The 23,604-nt window shown below is 38.2% G+C and overlaps 2 protein-coding genes across 2 annotated transcripts; both read left to right on the top strand.

Annotated features, from left to right (window-relative positions):
• Positions 1-371: 371 nt before the first annotated feature.
• Positions 372-23,186, top strand: LOC134006338 (uncharacterized). The gene is made up of 23 exons (XM_062445424.1): positions 372-448; positions 1,791-2,420; positions 3,263-3,499; positions 5,977-6,073; positions 6,159-6,730; positions 6,957-7,052; positions 7,431-7,664; positions 7,864-8,011; positions 8,097-8,123; positions 8,224-8,708; positions 13,207-13,303; positions 13,389-13,960; positions 14,187-14,282; positions 14,661-14,894; positions 15,094-15,241; positions 15,326-15,352; positions 15,453-15,973; positions 20,415-20,511; positions 20,597-21,168; positions 21,395-21,490; positions 21,873-22,106; positions 22,298-22,445; positions 22,624-23,186. Exons 2-23 carry the CDS (start codon positions 1,899-1,901, stop codon positions 23,184-23,186), a joined length of 5,823 nt encoding a protein of 1,940 aa, XP_062301408.1. The 5' UTR covers positions 372-448; positions 1,791-1,898.
• On the top strand, positions 4,560-8,753 carry LOC134005825 (E3 ubiquitin-protein ligase TRIM39-like). The gene is made up of 8 exons (XM_062444831.1): positions 4,560-4,697; positions 5,977-6,073; positions 6,159-6,730; positions 6,957-7,052; positions 7,431-7,664; positions 7,864-8,011; positions 8,097-8,123; positions 8,224-8,753. Exons 2-8 carry the CDS (start codon positions 6,028-6,030, stop codon positions 8,751-8,753), a joined length of 1,653 nt encoding a protein of 550 aa, XP_062300815.1. The 5' UTR covers positions 4,560-4,697; positions 5,977-6,027.
• Positions 23,187-23,604: the final 418 nt, after the last annotated feature.

Genomic DNA, 23,604 nt, shown 5'->3' with positions numbered 1-23,604 from the left:
AATACTTGTTTACATTTTGGGTTTTAATGAGATCAGAGGGACAGAAAAATAATAATCAATGGTAAAGATTCTTTGCTACTGTAGTTATTTTAAACATATAGGTCTGTGGGAGTATTTAATACTATTCTATCAACTTTTTTATATGTCATCAGAATAAATATTGAATACGGAATAAATATGTGTGTTTGCATTATTACTTAAAATAAATATTTGTTGCCCCTTTTTTGTATCTTAAGCTGAACTATAATAAGGAAGTGCCACGTTCTGTCTTATCAGGCATATAAAGATTTATGAGCAAACAGGAAATGAAAGAGTCCAGCAGAGCTGCCCTCTTACCCAGCAGTAATAGGTGTGTCTATGCCTATTCAGAGGAAGAACCAACAGATCAGAGTGTAACTCAACACCGTCAGAGCCTCGGGAAAGACACGCTGGCAGCTACACAAGAAAGGTATGAGCGTTTTATATTTTAATTCTGGTGCTGTGGTAAATATTTGATTATTGTTGCAATTTTTTTTTTTTTTCAAATGTCAGTGAAAAGCTTTGCGATGACATTTAATTAGAACTTCTTTACATTGCTTACAATTATGAGTGAGTCTGTTTTAGTTGATTTACTGTGGACTGACTTGTCCAAACATAAATCCACAATTAAAACTTTATTTTTATCTCTTACTTTGTCTGCTGACACATGCAGTATTTCAAGATTAGATAGAATACTTACTTCTGATTGGCCCAAAGATGTACAATATTTTGAATTTACCACATGACTGTGACGTAGCAATCTCACCACTCTATGATATGCAATCCATGATTAATACTCATGACTTCTACTTGCTGGAGGGAAGGGGTGAATATAATGTTTTATTTTAGATTAACAAAAATATTGAGAAATTGTTTCTTCCTGTTTTTGCTCTATAATATATATTATAATATTATATCAATATTAAAAACATTTAAATATTAAAATAAACAATACTTATGTGATTATATGATCAGTACAAGACTAACCACTCCATGTATTTATGACTACAGTAACTATAACAACTATAACTTGACTAACTTCTTAACCCCCCCTCAATGATTGCTTATTAAATATCTCTCATATGTAAATCTACTGTACATTATTACTGTAGCTACTGATTACACTACAGAGCTTGTTGTGGATGATGCCTTATGCATGTAAACGTGATATCAGCCTCTGTTGTCTTATGTATAATCATTAACCTACTGTAGCAGAAAGGAGAAGTTTGGACACCACACGCAATATGTGAACTTTTATGAAGTGATAAAACAAAGCAGCTGCGCAAATGTAGTAAAGGAGCTCAGAATTAAAGGAAGTGGTGATTTCAACTTGTTTGTTTTTGGTTATGGTGACACATGCAGCTACTGTAAGAACCTATAACAGCAAAACAAAACAGCTCTGTGTTACATGGGAGCCAGGCCACATGAGTGGTGGAGGTCATTTAACATTTTTAGTCACTAGATAGTTAAGCACTTCATATAACTTGTTTTGATTATACAGGTAGGTGTTATTGTCTGTTGCACCTCCAAGATCGTCCATAGATCAGCAAGCTGCAGGGTCATCAGCCGGTTACCACAGATCCACAATGTTTCACCCCTTTAAACCTGTAACATCTCCTTAATTTATGCAATCAAGCAGTTAAATACAAGTTTCTAATTTTTGTTCCCGGCAAAATAGTGAGAAAAACATTTTGTATTCACCCTTTAAACTAATCAGAAGTGCTGTAAGACATACGCTATATGCTCTAATACAGTTTTTGCTTTCTCTACAGATATATTCTGTTCAACCAGTGGAGTGAACCATCATCTGTGCCACATCCAGTCAGATCACAGGTTGCATGCACATACATACAAAAAGTAGACTTTAAGTTTTTGACCTCATGTCAGAGCTTCTTAAGTGCTGCATCTGTCTGGATAAGTTCACCAACCCCACTTCCCTCCCTTGTGGACACAGCTTCTGCCTTGCCTGTATAGGAGAATACTGGAGGATCAATGGGGCCTGCCAGTGCCCCCTCTGCAAGGCCTTCTTCCCCACCAGGCCACAACTCAAAACAAACCAACACACTGATGCCCCAACTGAGGCAGAAACTGTGGCTTTAAGAGCCAGAGAGGTTCCCTGTGATATCTGCCCACAAAAGCATCGAGCAGTCAAGTCCTGCCTGGTGTGCCTGGCCTCGTATTGTGATACTCATCTAGAGCCACATTACAAGAACGAAGACCTTGGGCGCCATCTTCTGATCAGCGTGGTGAAGAACCTGGAGGACTCTGTGTGCAGACTGCATGGAAAGCAATTAGACAGGTTCTGCAGGAGCGATCGAACATGCATTTGTGCCAAGTGTGCACAGACAGAACACAGGGGCCATCACATTATTTCTGTCAACAAGGAAGCTGCAAAGAAGAAGGTAAAGTATCATAAAAGCAGCATATCAGGAAACATATACGAGTGCAGTTATTGTGTTGTGTAACACAGATGTTGCAACATAAGATAACTAGCTTTTTAGAGAGACCTATTTTTTTCAGTTTGCACTTTGTAACAAATCAATCTCTCCACCATGACCCGCCCTTTATAAATGATTTATGGAAATAATTTAAACTCCCACAAAACACTTCACTGCTTATACAAAACTGGTGGAAAATCTACTATGTACAGTATGTGTCTGGTTTCATGTTTACGAGGGTGCTAGAAAACTAAGCTGGAGATTTGAGCAGTTTTTCTTAATGGTGTATTATGCTTGACCACGTCAATGAGGTGAGAGAGAATACAAAAGAGCGTTCATGGGGGGCAAGTGTCAACATCACTTCTATGACAGTAAGTCAACTTTTACAGAACATCTGGTTTTAATTTTGGGAAACGAGCTAAAACCACTCGCATGCCATGTTTAACATCTCATCTCATCACATACTTGAACAAAAAAACCACAATTTATGTCAATATGATCCCATTTTAAAACAAGCACATAGCATCTTTGATGAGGAAATACACAAATCACTCAGAGAGTAAACTTTCATGGATCCGGTTTGTACTGTGAAAGCAGGTCTGTTTTACATCAGCTGTGAAAGGCAATAATACCAAATTGGCATCAGTGAAGGGTGTGACTCAAAGTTCAAGATGCTTTAAAGTTTTAACCTATGAAGAACAATGCAACAGTAATACTCTGCTATGTGTAAATGAGTATCAGTTTCTTTTCAGTTAAACTGTCTACAGGCCTTAGCTGTGCTGACAAACTTTTTTCCCCCCTCACAGGTAAAACTAAAAAGGATTAGAGTGAAAATTCAGCAAGCAGTTCAGGAGAGACTGAGTAAAGTTGAGAAATTCAAGCGCCCTGTAAACATAAGTGGACAAAATCAGAAAGAAGCATGGGCACAAAACAAAGAGCTCATCAAACAGCTAGAAGAGGAAATCTCTGAGCTACAGAGGAGAAACACCGATCTGGAGCAGCTCTCACAGAATGAAGACAACCTCAACTTCCTACAGGTCACATCTGAAAGAAAATACATCAATTAATTTATTTTTGTGACAAATACTGATCTTATAACGTAGCCTCTCTCTTGTCTCTACAGATGTTTCTAAACACTGATTCATATTAAGGGCTGGAGGAACAAGATGACGATTCAGCTTCAAGCGCACTGGATTCATTTTTAATTTCTTTTATCTGTTTAAAATATAGTACAGCATAAAAAAAACTAATTGTTATGGTTACACTTCCATTTTAGTGTAGGTTAAACAAATAAGATGTAACATGTTAATTTGTGAGTGTTAGAGTTGTTGGAAATCAGAGTATGTAAGTTACTGTTTCCACCTTCTTTACAGTCTTTACACTAAGTTAGGCTAAGCTAACATCAATCATCAATCTCAGTTACCATCTAGTATCAATCCTCTCCTCTAACACACTGTAAGGCAGAGAATAAGCTTCTTTTTTTTTTTAAATGTCAAACTATTCCTCATAACAGATTAATTTGAATGTATTCCCCATTGGACTGTTTGTAGCACTGATTTTTTTAAACACCAATTTTGCGTATATAAAATACTAACGATGATTTGTGCCAATTTGAAGAAACAATAAGCCTTAAAAACTACAAGAACTACTCAGAGTATGGTATATCACATTGAGAATGTATTGTATGAATGTAACTTATGCTTGGGTGGATGATGTAATTTATTTGAAGGATGATGTGTGCTTAAATTCAGTACTGTATCTCACGGTTTTTTGGGGGGTTTTTGTACCAATGAACATATTTATACAAACCAATAAAATGCATTAATGAAAAAAATAAAAAATACTACAAAAGCTGGAGTTGTGCTCTTGTCTCACAGATTGATGGTTAAATATATTTATATGATTCAGTTGTAATAAAACAAACCTCACACCCATCAATAAACAGAATTAAAAAGATAAACCTTTAGCTGGTGTCCTCAAAAAACCTCTCGCCAAATTAAACATTTGACGTGTGCGAACTTGCTCAACAGGTAACACACCCATAACAAAGACAAACATGTGATTTGGTTGCCCATTTCCATGTTGCCTTGAGTCAAAGTAGTGGCATGCTGGTAGAGCTTTTGAAGAGAAATGAAACTGAGAATAGGAAAGGATGACCAAAGACGGGACGCTCCCAGTCTGTGGAAAGAGAGAGAGAGAGACAGAAGTCTGAGAGAGAAGGAGCATCTCGATAGCTGAAAGGTAATAATATACATTATATAATACATATATAAGTACTTTCTGACCATATTACATTCAGACTTTATCTACATTTTAGAGACTGGGGAAAATATTAATGCTTTTTACTGTTAAGCCATAGTTGGCTGTTGGTTCATTGCTTTACTAAAAAGGTTCTACGTTTAATATTTAAGCCCTTTGATGTTTTAGACAAGCTTTTTCTTATCTCAGTGATGTTTTTGGAAGTGTATTAGTTTTTATTTTCCAAGTCTACTTTCGCAACCTTCTGCCATTGTAATGATACACACATATGCACCAGAGGTTTAAGTATCCAGTAGGTGTGTCATCAGCTATAGTATCAGGAGGTGGTTTCATTGATCCGTTTCCCGGTTGTGTTGAAAGAAATATGCAGTTATGTTGACTATGTGTCAACTTAGCCCCCGGTATGTTTTCATAATAGAAACCAATTATTAGATACAGCAGAGAAACAACACTGGATGTTGGATATGTACCAAGGGTTAAACTGCACTTAAGCTAAGGGAAACTTAAAGTAAACTGCTGGTCAAATTATGGGTGGCAGATAAGTACTAGATCTAAGCAGCTGTTGAAGAAATCACTGAATCACTTGAATTGAATAAAAGTATTTTCAGACTTGAAACTATCTTTTTTTTTATGGTTAGCAGCATATACTCATTGCCCTTTAGGGTTGAGCAAAAAGCAACGCTTGAAGCAAATATTAAAAAAAAAAAAATGCAAAGGCTTATAACGTGTGTGTGTGTGTGTGTGTGTGTGTGTGTGTGTGTGTGTGTGTGTGTGTGTGTGTGTGTGTGTGTGTGTGTGTGTGTGTGTGTGTGTGTGTGTGTGTGTGTGTGTGTGTGTGAGAAACCTGCAGTATAACAACAAAAAAAGCAAGACTGTAACTTTGGAAAGAGGAAATAACAGTCTTCCTCTTTCAAACTACACCCTTGCTCATTTTACTCAATCAAGGATTTTGCTGCTACAACCTTCCTTGTCTGTTAGGACCAGTAGCTTATGGTCCCCTATAGTCCTGTTTAGAGTAACTGATATTTAATGCTGGATGTGTTAATTATAATGGAGCCAGGTCACTGACTGTGACATAGAAGACAGATGGACCAGTACCATGGAAACAATTCAGGTCTTGCACAGACTAGCCAGCCGGTGACAGTAACTATTTCAAAAGTATGAGAAGATGCGCTCCATTGTAGTCAAGGCTTGATTCAGTTTGTCATTTGCTAAGCGATAGTTTAAAATAAATAATCATGTGTAAATGATTCCTTTTCAGAAGATATCTGTTCATTCCAAACACATTTTCTACCATCTACTGGACGGCAAGATGGCGTTAGTCTCAAGCCCTGGAAGAAAAAACAGCCATGTCTTCAGTGAGTTTGAAGTTCCAAAACAATAAGAACATAATAATATGTACATTACCTGTATTACATTACATTTTCTGCTCTATTTCATCAGATATGACCTCTCCTAGAGCATTACCCAGTGACCCCATTGAGAAGAATCTGACATGCTCAATCTGCATGGATGTTTTTGTGGATCCTGTCACTACAGATTGTGGCCATTCCTTCTGTAATAAATGTCTGAATATCCACTTTAGTTACAATGATAAGATGTGCCCTCTATGCAAGAAGTACCTGAACAAAGCTCCAGGTGTGAACATCGTCCTGAGAAACATTGTCCAACAGTTTAAAAAGACCCCAGAGAAAAATGATGATGAGTTCACTGGGGCACCTCGTGAGGTCGCCTGCGACATTTGCACGGAACCAAAGCTAAAGGCCAAGAAATCCTGCCTTGTGTGTCTTGCCTCGTACTGTTCGACTCACCTGAAAAATCATTTATCAAGTGAAAGGCTGAAGGGTCACAAGTTGGTTGAACCTGTGGACGACCTCGATGAGAGGGCCTGTCTGACTCATGGCCGCCCCCTGGAGCTGTACAGCAAAAGGCAGCAGAAATGCATTTGTGTACGCTGTATGAAGGAAGGTCAGGAGGAGGTTGTCTCCACTGAAGATGAATGGGACAGGAAGAAGGTAAATAACACATGGAAGGCCTTATATTGTTTGGCTTGTCTTGACTTGAGTGTATATTTACTTTAATACATTATGGTATGTTGACGGAGTTGCAAAACCACCTAAAAAGGCAAACTGTAGAAAGATGTTAATTTTCATTAAGATGTTGATTTTATATCATACTGTGTACATTGGACATGAGAGTGTTTGAAGTTGGGATAATCAATTGCTTTTTTGTCTACTGCAGACTATACTCGCAAGCACTAAGACAGCATTACAACAGAAAATTAAGAAGAGAATGACGAAGATCGAGGAGATTGATATGTCTCGACAGAGCTGCAAGGTAAGCTGTATAAAAGTTGAAAATAACTAATCAGACCAGTCTGTCAAGTCAAAACTGAATGATGTGTTTACTTCATTTGACTTTCTCAATACTATGGCAATTAATAGTGTCCCACACAAATGTATATTTACAAATGGTGCCTGATAGTAAACCTAACTGTCTCAGTCTTAGTATGACCAGTGTTGCGTTTTAGGCCAATCAGTGTAGTTTTGTAGGGATAAGATGAGATAAGATGAGATGAGCTTCACCTGAACCTGATTGTTCACCTTTAATTACAGCACAATATGTTGTGTTGGTACATGTAGCATATCTGCTTAAGTGTAGTACTTAAGTGAAAATGTTAAATAGACAATGCTTGATTTTCTTCTTCATTTTCAGGGACACCTGGAGGATGAGTGGTGGGAAATTGACAGTGTGTTCACAGCTGTGCTTGCCATGGTGGAGGAAGCCCATGCAACAGCTCTTCAGCCACTGAAGGAAAGGATGCTGGTTTTGGAGCAAGAGGCAAAAGAACTCACAAACGAGTTGGAAACAGAGGTCAACAGACTCGAGAGGGCGATCTCTGAGCTTGATGATATATCTGTGCTCGAGGATCACATCCTTTTTCTGCAGGTGAGCAGAAACTTCGAACCTTTCGGTAGCTTCGAGATATTTCAGTTACTTGAAAGTACTTTTTGATTTTGATGCACTCAATAAGTTTGGCTTGTATCATTAGATCTTCTTTGCGGGACCATACGCTGTATTTGTTACGTACTGCAGATATTTCTCACCTGTTGGTTGATCTCTTTCTTTCTGTCTTTCCGTCTTCCAGAGATACCCATCTCTACAAGATATGGACGACATCAAAGACTGGACCAATGTAGAGCTTGACACAACACTGTCTTTTGGCACCATGAGAAAAACCACAATAACCATGATGGAAAAAATTCAAGAGAAACTGGAGAAGCTGTCCTCAATTGGTAGGAGTTGCATTACGAAAGTAAATGTAAAACAACTAAAAATGCACTGTAGACCTTATTGGTAAAACTATTTCTTTATTTACAGAACTTATGAGACTTCCAAAGTTTACAGGTACGTGATGTATTTTGTTTCTTCTTGACAACATCTTTAAAATGATAAACTTTTCCGTAGTGTTTAGATCTCCGAAATGTTTCCCAATTTGTTCTTGCAGTGGACGTAAAGCTTGACCCAGCCACCGCTCACAAGCGTCTTGTTGTTTCTGATGATGGGAAGGAAGTGAAAGACGCTGGCGAGGACCAAATAGTAGATGATGCTCCAGAGAGGTTTGATCGGTTTGGCAGTGTCCTGGGTCTCAACAGGTTGGCCTCTGGGAAGTCCTACTGGGAGGTGGAGGTCATCAACAAGACCGGTTGGGATGTTGGCGTAGCAAGAGGTGACGCAAACCGTAGGGGGAAACTCTCAATCAATCCAGATAATGGTTACTGGGTTGCCGTACATTATGAAGGGGGAAAGTACGCAGCCCTGACAGATCCACCACTTCGTCTCACCCTGGATGAGAAGCCTCAGAAGGTGGGGGTGTTTGTGGACTCCGAGGAAGGTCTTGTGTCCTTCTATGATGTTACGGCTCAATCTCACATCTACTCCTTTGCCGAGTGTTCATTCACTGATGAGCTCTTCCCATATTTCAGTCCACATGTAAAAGTAAATGATATGAACTCTGATCCTCTGATTATCTCTTAACACTCATTGACAAGTCCAGTTTTGTTAAGGGGGGTTGTAAAATGTTGGAAGTCAAAAACAAAGTTGCGTTTGGTAAAATATGGAAATTATGGAACATTTTTGCTCGTTGAGGCTTGGTGGTTTTAAAATAAATGAACAAGAACATAGTGGTGGAGGATCTGTAGAAAAACAATAGTTGAATTATTTGTAAAAGGAAAAATTAAGCTACATGAACAGCACTACTAATTGCAATTTTTGATATTATATTATATTCTCTCTTTCTATTTTTCTGTACTTTGTTTTTATTTGTATTATTAGTGGGGGAGGGGGGGGGTTGTTTGTAATTGTATGTTTTAATGTTTCCAATTTTTACTATTATTGGGTTTTATCTTCTTGTTTGTTTCCAATTCTTACTGTCAAATGTTTGTTTTTATGCCATGCCTTGCCTATAATAATAATAATGTAAGGTTTTTAACAGCAAGTAATTTTTTCTATTAAGTACACAATCAAAGGTAGTGGTGTAACTAAATACACCACCAAATAATAACTATGATTTTTATCATTTCTTTATATATTATACATGTATATGTGTCTTCGATGCATTTACAGGTACCCTGTGGAGTTTTTGACCACTATGTAGTAATGCTTTTATGTGTGGTTGCCCGTTTTGTTTGTGGGTAACACAATACACACTTCTAAAATATAGATGTAACCAGTGCAGCTTTCAGAATTGTCCATTTAAGTGGCTTTGCAAATGTTTTATGGGGAAGGATCATCAGGCCTCAGGGATACACAAAATAATGACTCATACTATGGCCATTTACAGCAAGATGAAAGAGAAGCTGTACCAGTTAAACTCATGGTGTTATCCATTTCACATGAGATAATATCATTGTAAACAAGCTAAACTGATGTGCAGTTTAATATGCAGGGATTTAAAGAACAATGCCAACAGCTGCCTTCAAATTATAAATGTCTATTGTCGGGATAAAAATGTACAGTAACAGGTCGAACTTGTGTTATGAGCCACCTTGTGAACTCTTTTATAGTCTCATATTATGTATAGGTTACAGCAGACTGATCACAGACAATATAGCATCAAAAGTTACACTATAAGACTATACATGAGAACTTGGTGGTTACAGCAGCTTTATTCACACACAGTGATGGATGAAGGATGAGTAGTGTATAACATGACTTACATGGGAACTTCAGTCTTGTTGGCACATTTATTTGGTACCTTTTACCTCTTTTCTCTCGGTGATGGGAGGAAAATCAACTTATTCTATACTGGGCATGTTATACCATGTTTGAAATCTACACACAGTGTACCTTGATTACTTAGTAAATGTTGTATATTTGTTATTTTCAGAGCTTCTAAATCTAAATCCAAATAAAATCTCTTTTCATTCAAAAATATCTCTTTTTATTCACCACTTGGAACAGATTGGTATTTCATAATCCCCATGAATCAAGACCATGAATCATGACTAGGCTTGCAGGAAGAGTGTTTGGCGGGCTTTTCTGTTTTTTGGAAACGAAACTGAAGGCAGGAAAACATAAACGTTACCCACAGTTGTTTTTTTTTATATGATTCAGTTGTAATAAAATAAACCTCACACCCATCAATAAACAGAGTTAAAAAGATAAACCTTCAGCTGGTGTCCTCAAAAAACCTCTCGCCAAATTAAACATTTGACGTGTGCGAACTTGCTCAACAGGTAAAACACCCATAACAAGACAAACTTGGTTGCCCATTTCCATGTTGCCTTGAGTCAAAGTAGTGGCATGCTGGTAGAGCTTTTGAAGAGAAATGAAACTGAGAATAGGAAAGGATGACCAAAGACGGGACGCTCCCAGTCTGTGGAAAGAGAGAGAGAGAGACAGAAGTCTGAGAGAGAAGGAGCATCTCGATAGCTGAAAGGTAATAATATATATTATATAATACATATATGGGTCAATGACGTATAAGGATTTAGAACAACTCAATTGTAGAATAATAAAAACAAGCATATCTAATGCAGTAGTTCAAACATTCAGAATGTTGTGTACCTGAAGCTCCATATTATACATTTGAAATTAAGTGATTTTAGTGGGTTTTTCAAGATAATTGGCACTGGCCTTTAAAAAAAGTCATGTGGTGCGACCACGATTCATCTTGAAATAAATTAATTTAGTTAACATGCTTCACATCTTTTTTTTTACAAGTTTTCAGTAATATAAAGTGTTTGGAAACAAAGTATTTGCATTTTTTTTAAAATCTTTGTAAATGATGGTCATTTATTTATATAAGATATTTCAAGATGAATCATGGTCGCACCAAATGACTTTTTTTTCAGGCCAGTGCCAATTAATCTTGAAAAAACCCCACTAAAATCACTTTCACATTGTAATATGAATTGTCAGGTACACAACATTCTGAATGTTTGAACTACTGCATTAGATATGCTTGTTTTTATTATTTAAAATTGAGTTGTTGAAAATCCTTATACGTCATTGACCCATATACGTACTTTCTGACCATATTACATTCAGATTTTATCTACATTTAAGAGACTGGGGAAAATATTAATGCTTTTTACTGTTAAGCCATAGTTGGCTGTTGGTTCATTGCTTTACTAAAAAGGTTCTAGGTTTAATATTTAAGCCCTTTGATGTTTTAGACAAGCTTTTTCTTATCTCAGTGATGTTTTGGGAGGTGTATTAGTTTTTGTTTTTAAATTGTACTTTCGCAACCTTCTGCCATTGTAATGATACACACATATGCACCAGAGGTTTAAGTATCCAGTAGGTGTGTCATCAGCTATAGTATCAGGAGGTGGTTTCATTTATCCGTTTCCCGGTTGTGTTGAAAGAAATATGCAGTTATGTTGACTATGTGTCAACTTAGCCCCCGGTATGTTTTCATAATAGAAACCAATTATTAGATACAGCAGAGAAACAACACTGGATGTTGGATATGTACCAAGGGTTAAACTGCACTTAAGCTAAGGGAAACTTAAAGTAAACTGCTGGTCCAATTATGGGTGGCAGATAAGTACTAGATCTAAGCAGCTGTTGAAGAAATCACTGAATCACTTGAATTGAATAACAGTATTTTCAGACTTTTTTTTATGGTTAGCAGCATATACTCATTGCCCTTTAGGGTTTAGCAAAAAGCAACACAAGCAAATATTTTTTTTAAATGCAAAGGCTTATAATGTGTGTGTGTGTGTGTGTGTGTGTGTGTGTGTGTGTGTGTGTGTGTGTGTGTGTGTGTGTGTGTGTGTGTGTGTGTGTGTGTGTGTGTGTGTGTGTGTGTGTGTGTGTGTGTTAAACCTGCAGTATAACAACCACGTTGCAGCTTTCCAAATTAAAAATGTACAATAAATACATTAAATTACTGTCAGGGAGAAGCCTTGCATCTCCATATTTCGTCTTTTTTTTCATAAATCAATGCTTTACATCGGTCTGTGGGTTTTACAAATATTTAACCAATGACACGTATTAAAAAAAGATTTTGACTATTCCATTGGATTTTTCCATTTTGTGAAAAGTAACTGTTTTGGACATGCAAGATTTGTGTTTATTGCAAGGTTGAATTCTGATGGACGCTGATGGTATGGGGGTATGAAGGTGAGAACTGGCAGGGCAAAGGAGTGGCACTGGCGTGGGCAGGATGAAGTTGAAATAACTGCCTGGCAGGTTGAGGATAGGTGGAGGTGGGCCTGAGGCACGAGGAAAGATCCAGTTAGTAAACGCAAAAAACAAGGTGCAGAGAATTCACTAAAGCAGAGACAACAATATGGCAAAGAGAGGTTTGAGACCCGGGGTTAGATATAACTGCAGGTAGATGAGTTCATGAGAGGCAGGTGTGTTGATTGGGCAGATTGCAGGCAGGTGTGAGTGCCACAGCAGAGCCAGGAGACAGGGGAGCTGGGAGGACAACCATGCCAACGCCGAGTTCACAGACAAAACAAGAAGAGAAAGAGAGACAAACATGAGAGAGGGGAAATCACAGAGAAACACTATTCTGTACCCGACAGTGACGAAGCACAAATATGTTAAACATCAAGAAGTTGCTCAGTAAACAGCCATGATTTAAAGCAAGACTGTAACTTTGGAAAGAGGAAGTCTTCCTCTTTCAAACTACACCCTTGCTCATTTTACTCAATCAGGGATTTTGCTGCTACAACCTTCCTTGTCTGTTAGGACCAGTAGCTTATGGTCCCCTAAAGTCCTGTTTAGAGTAACTGATATTTAATGCTGGATGTGTTAATTATAATGGAGCCAGGTCACTGACTGTGATATAGAAGACAGATGGACCAGTACCATGGAAACAATTCAGGTCTTGCACAGACTAGCCAGCCGGTGACAGTAACTATTTTAAAAATATGAGAAGATGCGCTCCATTGTAGTCAAGGCTTGATTCAGTTTGTCATTTGCTAAGCGATAGTTTAAAATAAATAATCATGTGTAAATGATTCCTTTTCAGAAGATATCTGTTCATTCCAAACACATTTTCTACCATCTACTGGACGGCAAGATGGCGTTAGTCTCAAGCCCTGGAAGAAAAAACAGCCATGTCTTCAGTGAGTTTGAAGTTCCAAAACAATAAGAACATAATAATATGTACATTACCTGTATTACATTACATTTTCTGCTCTATTTCATCAGATATGACCTCTCCTAGAGCATCACCCAGTGACCCCATTGAGAAAAATCTGACATGCTCAATCTGCATGGATGTTTTTGTGGATCCTGTCACTACAGATTGTGGCCATTCCTTCTGTAATAAATGTCTGAATATCCACTTTAGTTACAATGATAGGATGTGCCCTCTATGCAAGAAGTACCTGAACAAAGCTCCAGGTGTGAACATCGTCCTGAGAAACATTGTCCAACAGTTTAAAAAGACCCCAGAGAAAAATTATGATGAGTTCACTGGGGCACCTCGTGAGGTCGCCTGCGACATTTGCACGGAACCAAAGCTAAAGGCCAAGAAGTCCTGCCTTGTGTGTCTTGCCTCATACTGTTCGACTCACCTGAAAAATCATTTATCAAGTGAAAGGCTGAAGGGTCACAAGTTGGTTGAACCTGTGGACGACCTCGATGAGAGGGCCTGTCTGACTCATGGCCGCCCCCTGGAGCTGTACAGCAAAAGGCAGCAGAAATGCATTTGTGTACGCTGTATGAAGGAAGGTCAGGAGGAGGTTGTCTCCACTGAAGATGAATGGGACAGGAAGAAGGTAAATAACACATGGAAGGCCTTATATTGTTTGGCTTGTCTTGACTTGAGTGTATATTTACTTTAATACATTATGGTATGTTGACGGAGTTGCAAAACCACCTAAAAAGGCAAACTGTAGAAAGATGTTAATTTTCATTAAGATGTTGATTTTATATCATACTGTGTACATTGGACATGAGAGTGTTTGAAGTTGGGATAATCAATTGCTTTTTTGTCTACTGCAGACTATGCTCGCAAGCACTAAGACAGCATTACAAGAGAAAATTAAGAAGAGAATGACGAAGATCGAGGAGATTGATATGTCTCGACAGAGCTGCAAGGTAAGCTGTATGAGAGTTGAAAATAACTAATCAGACCAGTCTGTCAAGTCAAAACTGACTGATGTGTTTACTTCATTTGACTTTCTCAATACTATGGCAATTAATAGTGTCCCACACAAATGTATATTTACAAATGGTGCCTGATAGTAAACCTAACTGTCTCAGTCTTAGTATGACCAGTGTTGCGTTTCAGGCCAATCAGTGTAGTTTTGTAGGGATAAGATAAGATAAGATGAGATGAGCTTCACCTGAACCTGATTGTTCACCTTTAATTACAGCACAATATGTTGTGTTGGTACATGTAGCATATCTGCTTAAGTGTAGTACTTAAGTGAAAATGTTAAATAGACAATGCTTGATTTTCTTCTTCATTTTCAGGGACACCTGGAGGATGAGTGGTGGGAAATTGACAGTGTGTTCACAGCTGTGCTTGCCATGGTGGAGGAAGCCCATGCAACAGCTCTTCAGCCACTGAAGGAAAGGAGGCTGGTTTTGGAGCAAGAGGCAAAAGAACTCACAAACGAGTTGGAAACAGAGGTCAACAGACTCGAGAGGGCGATCTCTGAGCTTGATGATATATCTGTGCTCGAGGATCACATCCTTTTTCTGCAGGTGAGCAGAAACTTCGAACCTTTCGGTAGCTTCGAGATATTTCAGTTACTTGAAAGTACTTTTTGATTTTGATGCACTCAATAAGTTTGGCTTGTATCATTAGATCTTCTTTGCGGGACCATACGCTGTATTTGTTACGTACTGCAGATATTTCTCACCTGTTGGTTGATCTCTTTCTTTCTGTCTTTCCGTCTCCCAGAGATACCCATCTCTACAAGATATGGACGACATCAAAGACTGGACCAATGTAGAGCTTGACACAACACTGTCTTTTGGCACCATGAGAAAAACCACAATAACCATGATGGAAAAAATTCAAGAGAAACTGGAGAAGCTGTCCTCAATTGGTAGGAGTTGCATTACGAAAGTAAATGTAAAAGAACTAAAATGCACTGTAGACCTTATTGGTAAAACTATTTCTTTATTTACAGAACTTATGAGACTTCCAAAGTTTACAGGTACGTGATGTATTTTGTTTCTTCTTGACAACATCTTTAAAATGATAAACTTTTCCGTAGTGTTTAGATCTCCGAAATGTTTCCCAATTTGTTCTTGCAGTGGACGTAAAGCTTGACCCAGCCACCGCTCACAAGCGTCTTGTTGTTTCTGATGATGGGAAGGAAGTGAAAGACGCTGGCGAGGACCAAATAGTAGATGATGCTCCAGAGAGGTTTGATCGGTTTGGCAGTGTCCTGGGTCTCAACAGGTTGGCCTCTGGGAAGTCCTACTGGGAGGTGGAGGTCATCAACAAGACCGGTTGGGATGTTGGCGTAGCAAGAGGTGACGCAAACCGTAGGGGGAAACTCTCAATCAATCCAGATAATGGTTACTGGGTTGCCGTACATTATGAAGGGGGAAAGTACGCAGCCCTGACAGATCCACCACTTCGTCTCACCCTGGATGAGAAGCCTCAGAAGGTGGGGGTGTTTGTGGACTCCGAGGAAGGTCTTGTGTCCTTCTATGATGTTACGGCTCAATCTCACATCTACTCCTTTGCCGAGTGTTCATTCACTGATGAGCTCTTCCCATATTTCAGTCCACATGTAAAACAAAATGATGTGAACTCTGATCCTCTGATTATCTCTTAACACTCATTGACAAGTCCAGTTTTGTTAAGGGGGGTTGTAAAATGAAAGTTGCGTTTGGTAAAATATGGAAATTATGGAACATTTTTGCTCATTGAGGCTTGGTGGTTTTAAAATAAATGAACAAGAACAAAGTGGTGGAGGATCTGTAGAATTACAATAGTTGAATTATTTGTAAAAGGAGAAATTAAGCTACATGACCAGCACTACTAATTGCAATTTTTGATATTATATTATATTCTCTCTTTCTATTTTTCTGTACTTTGTTTTTATTTGTATTATTAGTGGGGGGGTTTTGTTTGTAATTGTATGTTTTAATGTTTCCAATTTTTACTATTATTGGGTTTTATCTTATTGTTTGTTTCCAATTCTTACTGTCAAATGTTTGTTTTTATGCCATGCCTTGCCTATAATAATAATAATGTAAGGTTTTTAACAGCAAGTAATTTTTTCTATTAAGTACACAATCAAAGGTAGTGGTGTAACGAAATACACCACCAAATAATAACTATGATTTTTATCATTTCTTTATATATTATACATATATATGTGTCTTCGATGCATTTACAGGTACCCTGTGGAGTTTTTGACCACTATGTAGTAATGCTTTTATGTGTGGTTGCCCGTTTTGTTTGTGGGTAACACAATACACACTTCTAAAATATAGATGTAACCAGTGCAGCTTTCAGAATTGTCCATTTAAGTGGCTTTGCAAATGTTTTATGGGGAAGGATCATCAGGCCTCAGGGATACACAAAATAATGACTCATACTATGGCCATTTACAGCAAGATGAAAGAGAAGCTGTACCAGTTAAACTCATGGTGTTATCCATTTCACATCAGATAATATCATTGTAAACAAGCTAAACTGATGTGCAGTTTAATATGCAGGGATTTAAAGAACAATGCCAACAGCTGCCTTCAAATTATAAATGTGTATAGTCAGGATAAAGATGTACAGTAACAGGTTGAACTTGTGTTATGAGCCACCTTGTGAACTCTTGTATAGTCTCATATTATGTTTAAGTCACAGCAGACTGATCACAGACAATATAGCATCAAAAGTTACACTATAAGACTATACATGAGAACTTGGTGGTTACAGCAGCTTTATTCACACACAGTGATGGATGAAGGATGAGTAGTGTATAACATGACTTACATGGGAACTTCAGTCTTGTTGGCACATTTATTTGGTACCTTTTACCTCTTTTCTCTTGGTGATGGGAGGAAAATCAACTTATTCTATACTGGGCATGTTATACCATGTTTGAAATCTACACACAGTGTACCTTGATTACTTATTAAATGTTGTATATTTGTTATTTTCAGAGCTTCTAAATCTAAATCCAAATAAAATCTCTTTTCATTCAAAAATATCTCTCTGTGGCTTTTTATTCACCACTTGGAACAGATTGGTATTTCACTATCCCCATGAATCAAGACCATGAATCATGACTAGGCTTGGCAGGAAGAGTGTTTGGTGGGCTTTTCTGTTTTTTGGAAACAAAACTGAAGGCAGGAAAACATAAACGTTACCCACAGTTGTTTTTTTATATGATTCAGTTGTAATAAAATAAACCTCACACCCATCAATAAACAGAATTAAAAAGATAAACCTTCAGCTGGTGTCCTCAAAAAACCTCTCGCCAAATTAAACATTTGACGTGTGCGAACTTGCTCAACAGGTAAAACACCCATAACAAGACAAACTTGGTTGCCCATTTCCATGTTGCCTTGAGTCAAAGTAGTGGCATGCTGGTAGAGCTTTTGAAGAGAAATGAAACTGAGAATAGGAAAGGATGACCAAAGACGGGACGCTCCCAGTCTGTGGAAAGAGAGAGAGAGAGACAGAAGTCTGAGAGAGAAGGAGCATCTCGATAGCTGAAAGGTAATAATATATATTATATAACACATATATGGGTCAATGACGTATAAGGATTTAGAACAACTCAATTGTAGAATAATAAAAACAAGCATATCTAATGCAGTAGTTCAAACATTCAGAATGTTGTGTACCTGAAGCTCCATATTATACATTTGAAATTAAGTGATTTTAGTGGGTTTTTCAAGATTAATTGGCACTGGCCTTTAAAAAAAGTCATGTGGTGCGACCACGATTCATTTTGAAATAAATTAATTTAGTTAACATGCTTCACATCTTTTTTTTACAAGTTTTCAGTAATATAAAGTGTTTGGAAACAAAGTATTTGCATTTTTTTTTTTAAATCTTTGTAAATGATGGTCATTTATTTATATAAGATATTTCAAGATGAATCATGGTCGCACCAAATGACTTTTTTTTCAGGCCAGTGCCAATTAATCTTGAAAAACCCCCACTAAAATCACTTTCACATTGTAATATGAATTGTCAGGTACACAACATTCTGAATGTTTGAACTACTGCATTAGATATGCTTGTTTTTATTATTTAAAATTGAGTTGTTGAAAATCCTTATACGTCATTGACCCATATACGTACTTTCTGACCATATTACATTCAGATTTTATCTGCATTTAAGAGACTGGGGAAAATATTCATGCTTTTTACTGTTAAGCCATAGTTGGCTGTTGGTTCATTGCTTTACTAAAAAGGTTCTAGGTTTAATATTTAAGCCCTTTGATGTTTTAGACAAGCTTTTTCTTATCTCAGTGATGTTTTGGGAGGTGTATTAGTTTTTGTTTTTAAAGTGTACTTTCGCAACCTTCTGCCATTGTAATGATACACACACATGCACCAAAGGTTTAAGTATCCAGTAGGTGTGTCATCGAGCTATAGTATCAGGATGTGGTTTCATTGATCCGTTTCCCGGTTGTGTTGAAAGAAATATGCAGTTATGTTCACTATGTGTCATCTTAGCCCCCGGTATGTTTTCATAATAGAAACCAATTATTAGATACAGCAGAGAAACAACACTGGATGTTGGATATGTACCAAGGGTTAAACTGCACTTAAGCTAAGGGAAACTTAAGTAAACTGCTGGTCAAATTACGGGTGGCAGATAAGTACTAGATCTAAACAGCTGTTGACGAAATCACTGAATCACTTGAATTGAATAACAGTATTTTCAGACTTTTTTTATGGTTAGCAGCATATACTCATTGCCCTTTAGGGTTTAGCAAAAAGCAACACAAGCAAATATTTTTGTTAAATGCAAAGGCTTATAATGTGTGTGTGTGTGTGTGTGTGTATGTGTGTGTGTGTGTGTGTGTGTGTGTGTGTGTGTGTGTGTGTGTGTGTGTGTGTGTGTGTGTGTGTGTGTGTGTGTGTGTTAAACCTGCAGTATAACAACCACGTTGCAGCTTTCCAAATTAAAAATGTACAATAAATACATTAAATTACTGTCAGGGAGAAGCCTTGCATCTCCATATTTCGTCTTTTTTTTCATAAATCAATGCTTTACATCGGTCTGTGGGTTTTACAAATATTTAACCAATGACACGTATTAAAAAAAGATTTTGACTATTCCATTGGATTTTTCCATTTTGTGAAAAGTAACTGTTTTGGACATGCAAGATTTGTGTTTATTGCAAGGTTGAATTCTGATGGACGCTGATGGTATGGGGGTATGAAGGTGAGAACTGGCAGGGCAAAGGAGTGGCACTGGCGTGGGCAGGATGAAGTTGAAATAACTGCCTGGCAGGTTGAGGATAGGTGGAGGTGGGCCTGAGGCACGAGGAAAGATCCAGTTAGTAAACGCAAAAAACAAGGTGCAGAAAATTCACTAAAGCAGAGACAACAATATGGCAAAGAGAGGTTTGAGACCCGGGGTTAGATATAACTGCAGGTAGATGAGTTCATGAGAGGCAGGTGTGTTGATTGGGCAGATTGCAGGCAGGTGTGAGTGCCACAGCAGAGCCAGGAGACAGGGGAGCTGGGAGGACAACCATGCCAACGCCGAGTTCACAGACAAAACAAGAAGAGAAAGAGAGACAAACATGAGAGAGGGGAAATCACAGAGAAACACTATTCTGTACCCGACAGTGACGAAGCACAAATATGTTAAACATCAAGAAGTTGCTCAGTAAACAGCCATGATTTAAAGCAAGACTGTAACTTTGGAAAGAGGAAGTCTTCCTCTTTCAAACTACACCCTTGCTCATTTTACTCAATCAGGGATTTTGCTGCTACAACCTTCCTTGTCTGTTAGGACCAGTAGCTTATGGTCCCCTAAAGTCCTGTTTAGAGTAACTGATATTTAATGCTGGATGTGTTAATTATAATGGAGCCAGGTCACTGACTGTGATATAGAAGACAGATGGACCAGTACCATGGAAACAATTCAGGTCTTGCACAGACTAGCCAGCCGGTGACAGTAACTATTTCAAAAGTATGAGAAGATGCGCTCCATTGTAGTCAAGGCTTGATTCAGTTTGTCATTTGCTAAGCGATAGTTTAAAATAAATAATCATGTGTAAATGATTCCTTTTCAGAAGATCTCTGTTCATTCCAAACACATTTTCTACCATCTACTGGACGGCAAAATGGCGTTAGTCTCAAGCCCTGGAAGAAAAAACAGCCATGTCTTCAGTGAGTTTGAAGTTCCAAAACAATAAGAACATAATAATATGTACATTACCTGTATTACATTACATTTTCTGCTCTATTTCATCAGATATGGCCTCTCCTAGAGCATCACCCAGTGACCCCATTGAGAAGAATCTGACATGCTCAATCTGCATGGATGTTTTTGTGGATCCTGTCACGACAGATTGTGGCCATTCCTTCTGTAATAAATGTCTGAATATCCACTTTAGTTACAATGATAGGATGTGCCCTCTATGCAAGAAGTACCTGAACAAAGCTCCAGGTGTGAACATCGTCCTGAAAACCATTGTCCAACGGTTTAAAAAGACCCCAGAGAAAAATGATGATGAGTTCACTGGGGCACCTGGTGAGGTCGCCTGCGACATTTGCACGGAACCAAAGCTAAAGGCCAAGAAGTCCTGCCTTGTGTGTCTTGCCTCATACTGTTCGACTCACCTGAAAAATCATTTATCAAGTGAAAGGCTGAAGGGTCACAAGTTGGTTGAACCTGTGGACGAGCTCGATGAGAGGGCCTGTCTGACTCATGGCCGCTCCCTGGTGCTGTACAGCAAAAGGCAGCAGAAATGCATTTGTGTACGCTGTATGAAGGAAGGTCAGGAGGAGGTTGTCTCCACTGAAGATGAATGGGACAGGAAGAAGGTAAATAACACATGGAAGGCCTTATATTGTTTGGCTTGTCTTGACTTGAGTGTATATTTACTTTAATACATTATGGTATGTTGACTGAGTTGCAAAACCACCTAAAAAGGCAGACTGTAGAAAGATGTTAATTTTCATTAAGATGTTGATTTTATATCATACTGTGTAGATTGGACATGAGAGTGTTTGAAGTTGGGATAATCAATTGCTTTTTTGTCTACTGCAGACTATGCTTGCAAGCACTAAGACAGCATTACAAGAGAAAATTAAGAAGAGAATGACGAAGATCGAAGAGATTGATATGTCTCGACAGAGCTGCAAGGTAAGCTGTATGAGAGTTGAAAATAACTAATCAGACCAGTCTGTCAAGTCAAAACTGAATGATGTGTTTACTTCATTTGACTTTCTCAATACTATGGCAATTAATAGTGTCCCACACAAATGTTATTTACAAATGGTGCCTGATAGTAAACCTAACTGTCTCAGTCTTAGTATGACCAGTGTTGCGTTTCAGGCCAATCAGTGTAGTTTTGTAGGGATAAGATAAGATAAGATGAGATGAGATGAGCTTCACCTGAACCTGATTGTTCACCTTTAATTACAGCACAATATGTTGTGTTGGTACATGTAGCATATCTGCTTAAGTGTAATACTTAAGTGAAAATGTTAAATAGACAATGCTTGATTTTCTTCTTCATTTTCAGGGACACCTGGAGGATGAGTGGTGGGAAATTGACAGTGTGTTCACAGCTGTGCTTGCCATGGTGGAGGAAGCCCATGCAACAGCTCTTCAGCCACTGAAGGAAAGGAGGCTGGTTTTGGAGCAAGAGGCAAAAGAACTCACAAACGAGTTGGAAACAGAGGTCAACAGACTCGAGAGGGTGATCTCTGAGCTTGATGATATATCTGTGCTCGAGGATCACATCCTTTTTCTGCAGGTGAGCATTAACTTTCAGTAGCTTCAAGATATTTCAGTTACTTGAAAGTACTTTTTGATTTTGATGCACTCAATAAGTTTGGCTTGTATCATTAGATCTTCTTTGCGGGACCATACGCTGTAGTTGTTACGTACTGCAGATATTTCTCACCTGTTGGTTGATCTCTTTCTTTCTGTCTTTCCGTCTCCCAGAGATACCCATCTCTACAAGATATGGACGACATCAAAGACTGGACCAATGTAGAGCTTGACACAACACTGTCTTTTGGCACCATGAGAAAAACCACAACAACCATGATGGAAAAAATTCAAGAGAAACTGGAGAAGCTGTCCTCAATTGGTAGGAGTTGCATTACGAAAGTAAATGTAAAACAACTAAAATGCACTGTAGACCTTAATGGTAAAACTATTTCTTTATTTACAGAACTTATGAGACTTCCAAAGTTTACAGGTACGTGATGTATTTTGTTTCTTCTTGACAACATCTTTAAAATGATAAACTTTTCCGTAGTGTTTAGATCTCCGAAATGTTTCCCAATTTGTTCTTGCAGTGGACGTAAAGCTTGACCCAGCCACCGCTCACAAGCGTCTTGTTGTTTCTGATGATGGGAAGGAAGTGAAAGACGCTGGCGAGGACCAAATAGTAGATGATGCTCCAGAGAGGTTTGATCGGTTTGGCAGTGTCCTGGGTCTCAATGGGTTGGCCTCTGGGAAGACATACTGGGAGGTGGAGGTCATCAACAAGACCGGTTGGGATGTTGGCGTAGCAAGAGGTGACGCAAACCGTAGGGGGAAACTCTCAATCAATCCAGATAATGGTTACTGGGTTGCCGTACATTATGAAGGGGGAAAGTACGCAGCCCTGACAGATCCACCACTTCATCTCACCCTGGATGAGAAGCCTCAGAAGGTGGGGGTGTTTGTGGACTCCGAGGAAGGTCTTGTGTCCTTCTATGATGTTACGGCTCAATCTCACATCTACTCCTTTGCCGAGTGTTCATTCACTGATGAGCTCTTCCCATATTTAAATCCACATGTAAAACAAGATGGTATGAACTCTGATCCTCTGATTATCTCTTAACACTCTCATTGACAAGTCCAGTTTTGTTAAGGGGGGTTGTAAAATGAAAGTTGCGTTTGGTAAAATATGGAAATTATGGAACATTTTTGCTCATTGAGGGTTGGTGGTTTTAAAATAAATGAACAAGAACAAAGTGGTGGAGGATCTGTAGAATTACAATAGTTGAATTATTTGTAAAAGGAGAAATTAAGCTACATGAACAGCACTACTAATTGCAATTTTTGATATATTATATTTTTCTCTATCTATTTTTCTGTACTTTGTTTTTATTTTTTATTATTAGTGGGGGGGTTTTGTTTTTATGTCATGCCTGCCTATAATAATAATGTAATGTTTTTAACAGCAAGTATTTTTTTCTATTAAGTACACAATCAAAGGTAGTGGTGTAACTAAATACACCACCAAATAATAACTATGA

Source organism: Scomber scombrus, chromosome 23 (assembly GCF_963691925.1).
Source record: "Scomber scombrus chromosome 23, fScoSco1.1, whole genome shotgun sequence".
NCBI lineage: Eukaryota > Metazoa > Chordata > Actinopteri > Scombriformes > Scombridae > Scomber > Scomber scombrus.
Note: the sequence above shows the minus strand (reverse complement) of the source record. Positions and strands in the feature narration are given on the sequence as shown.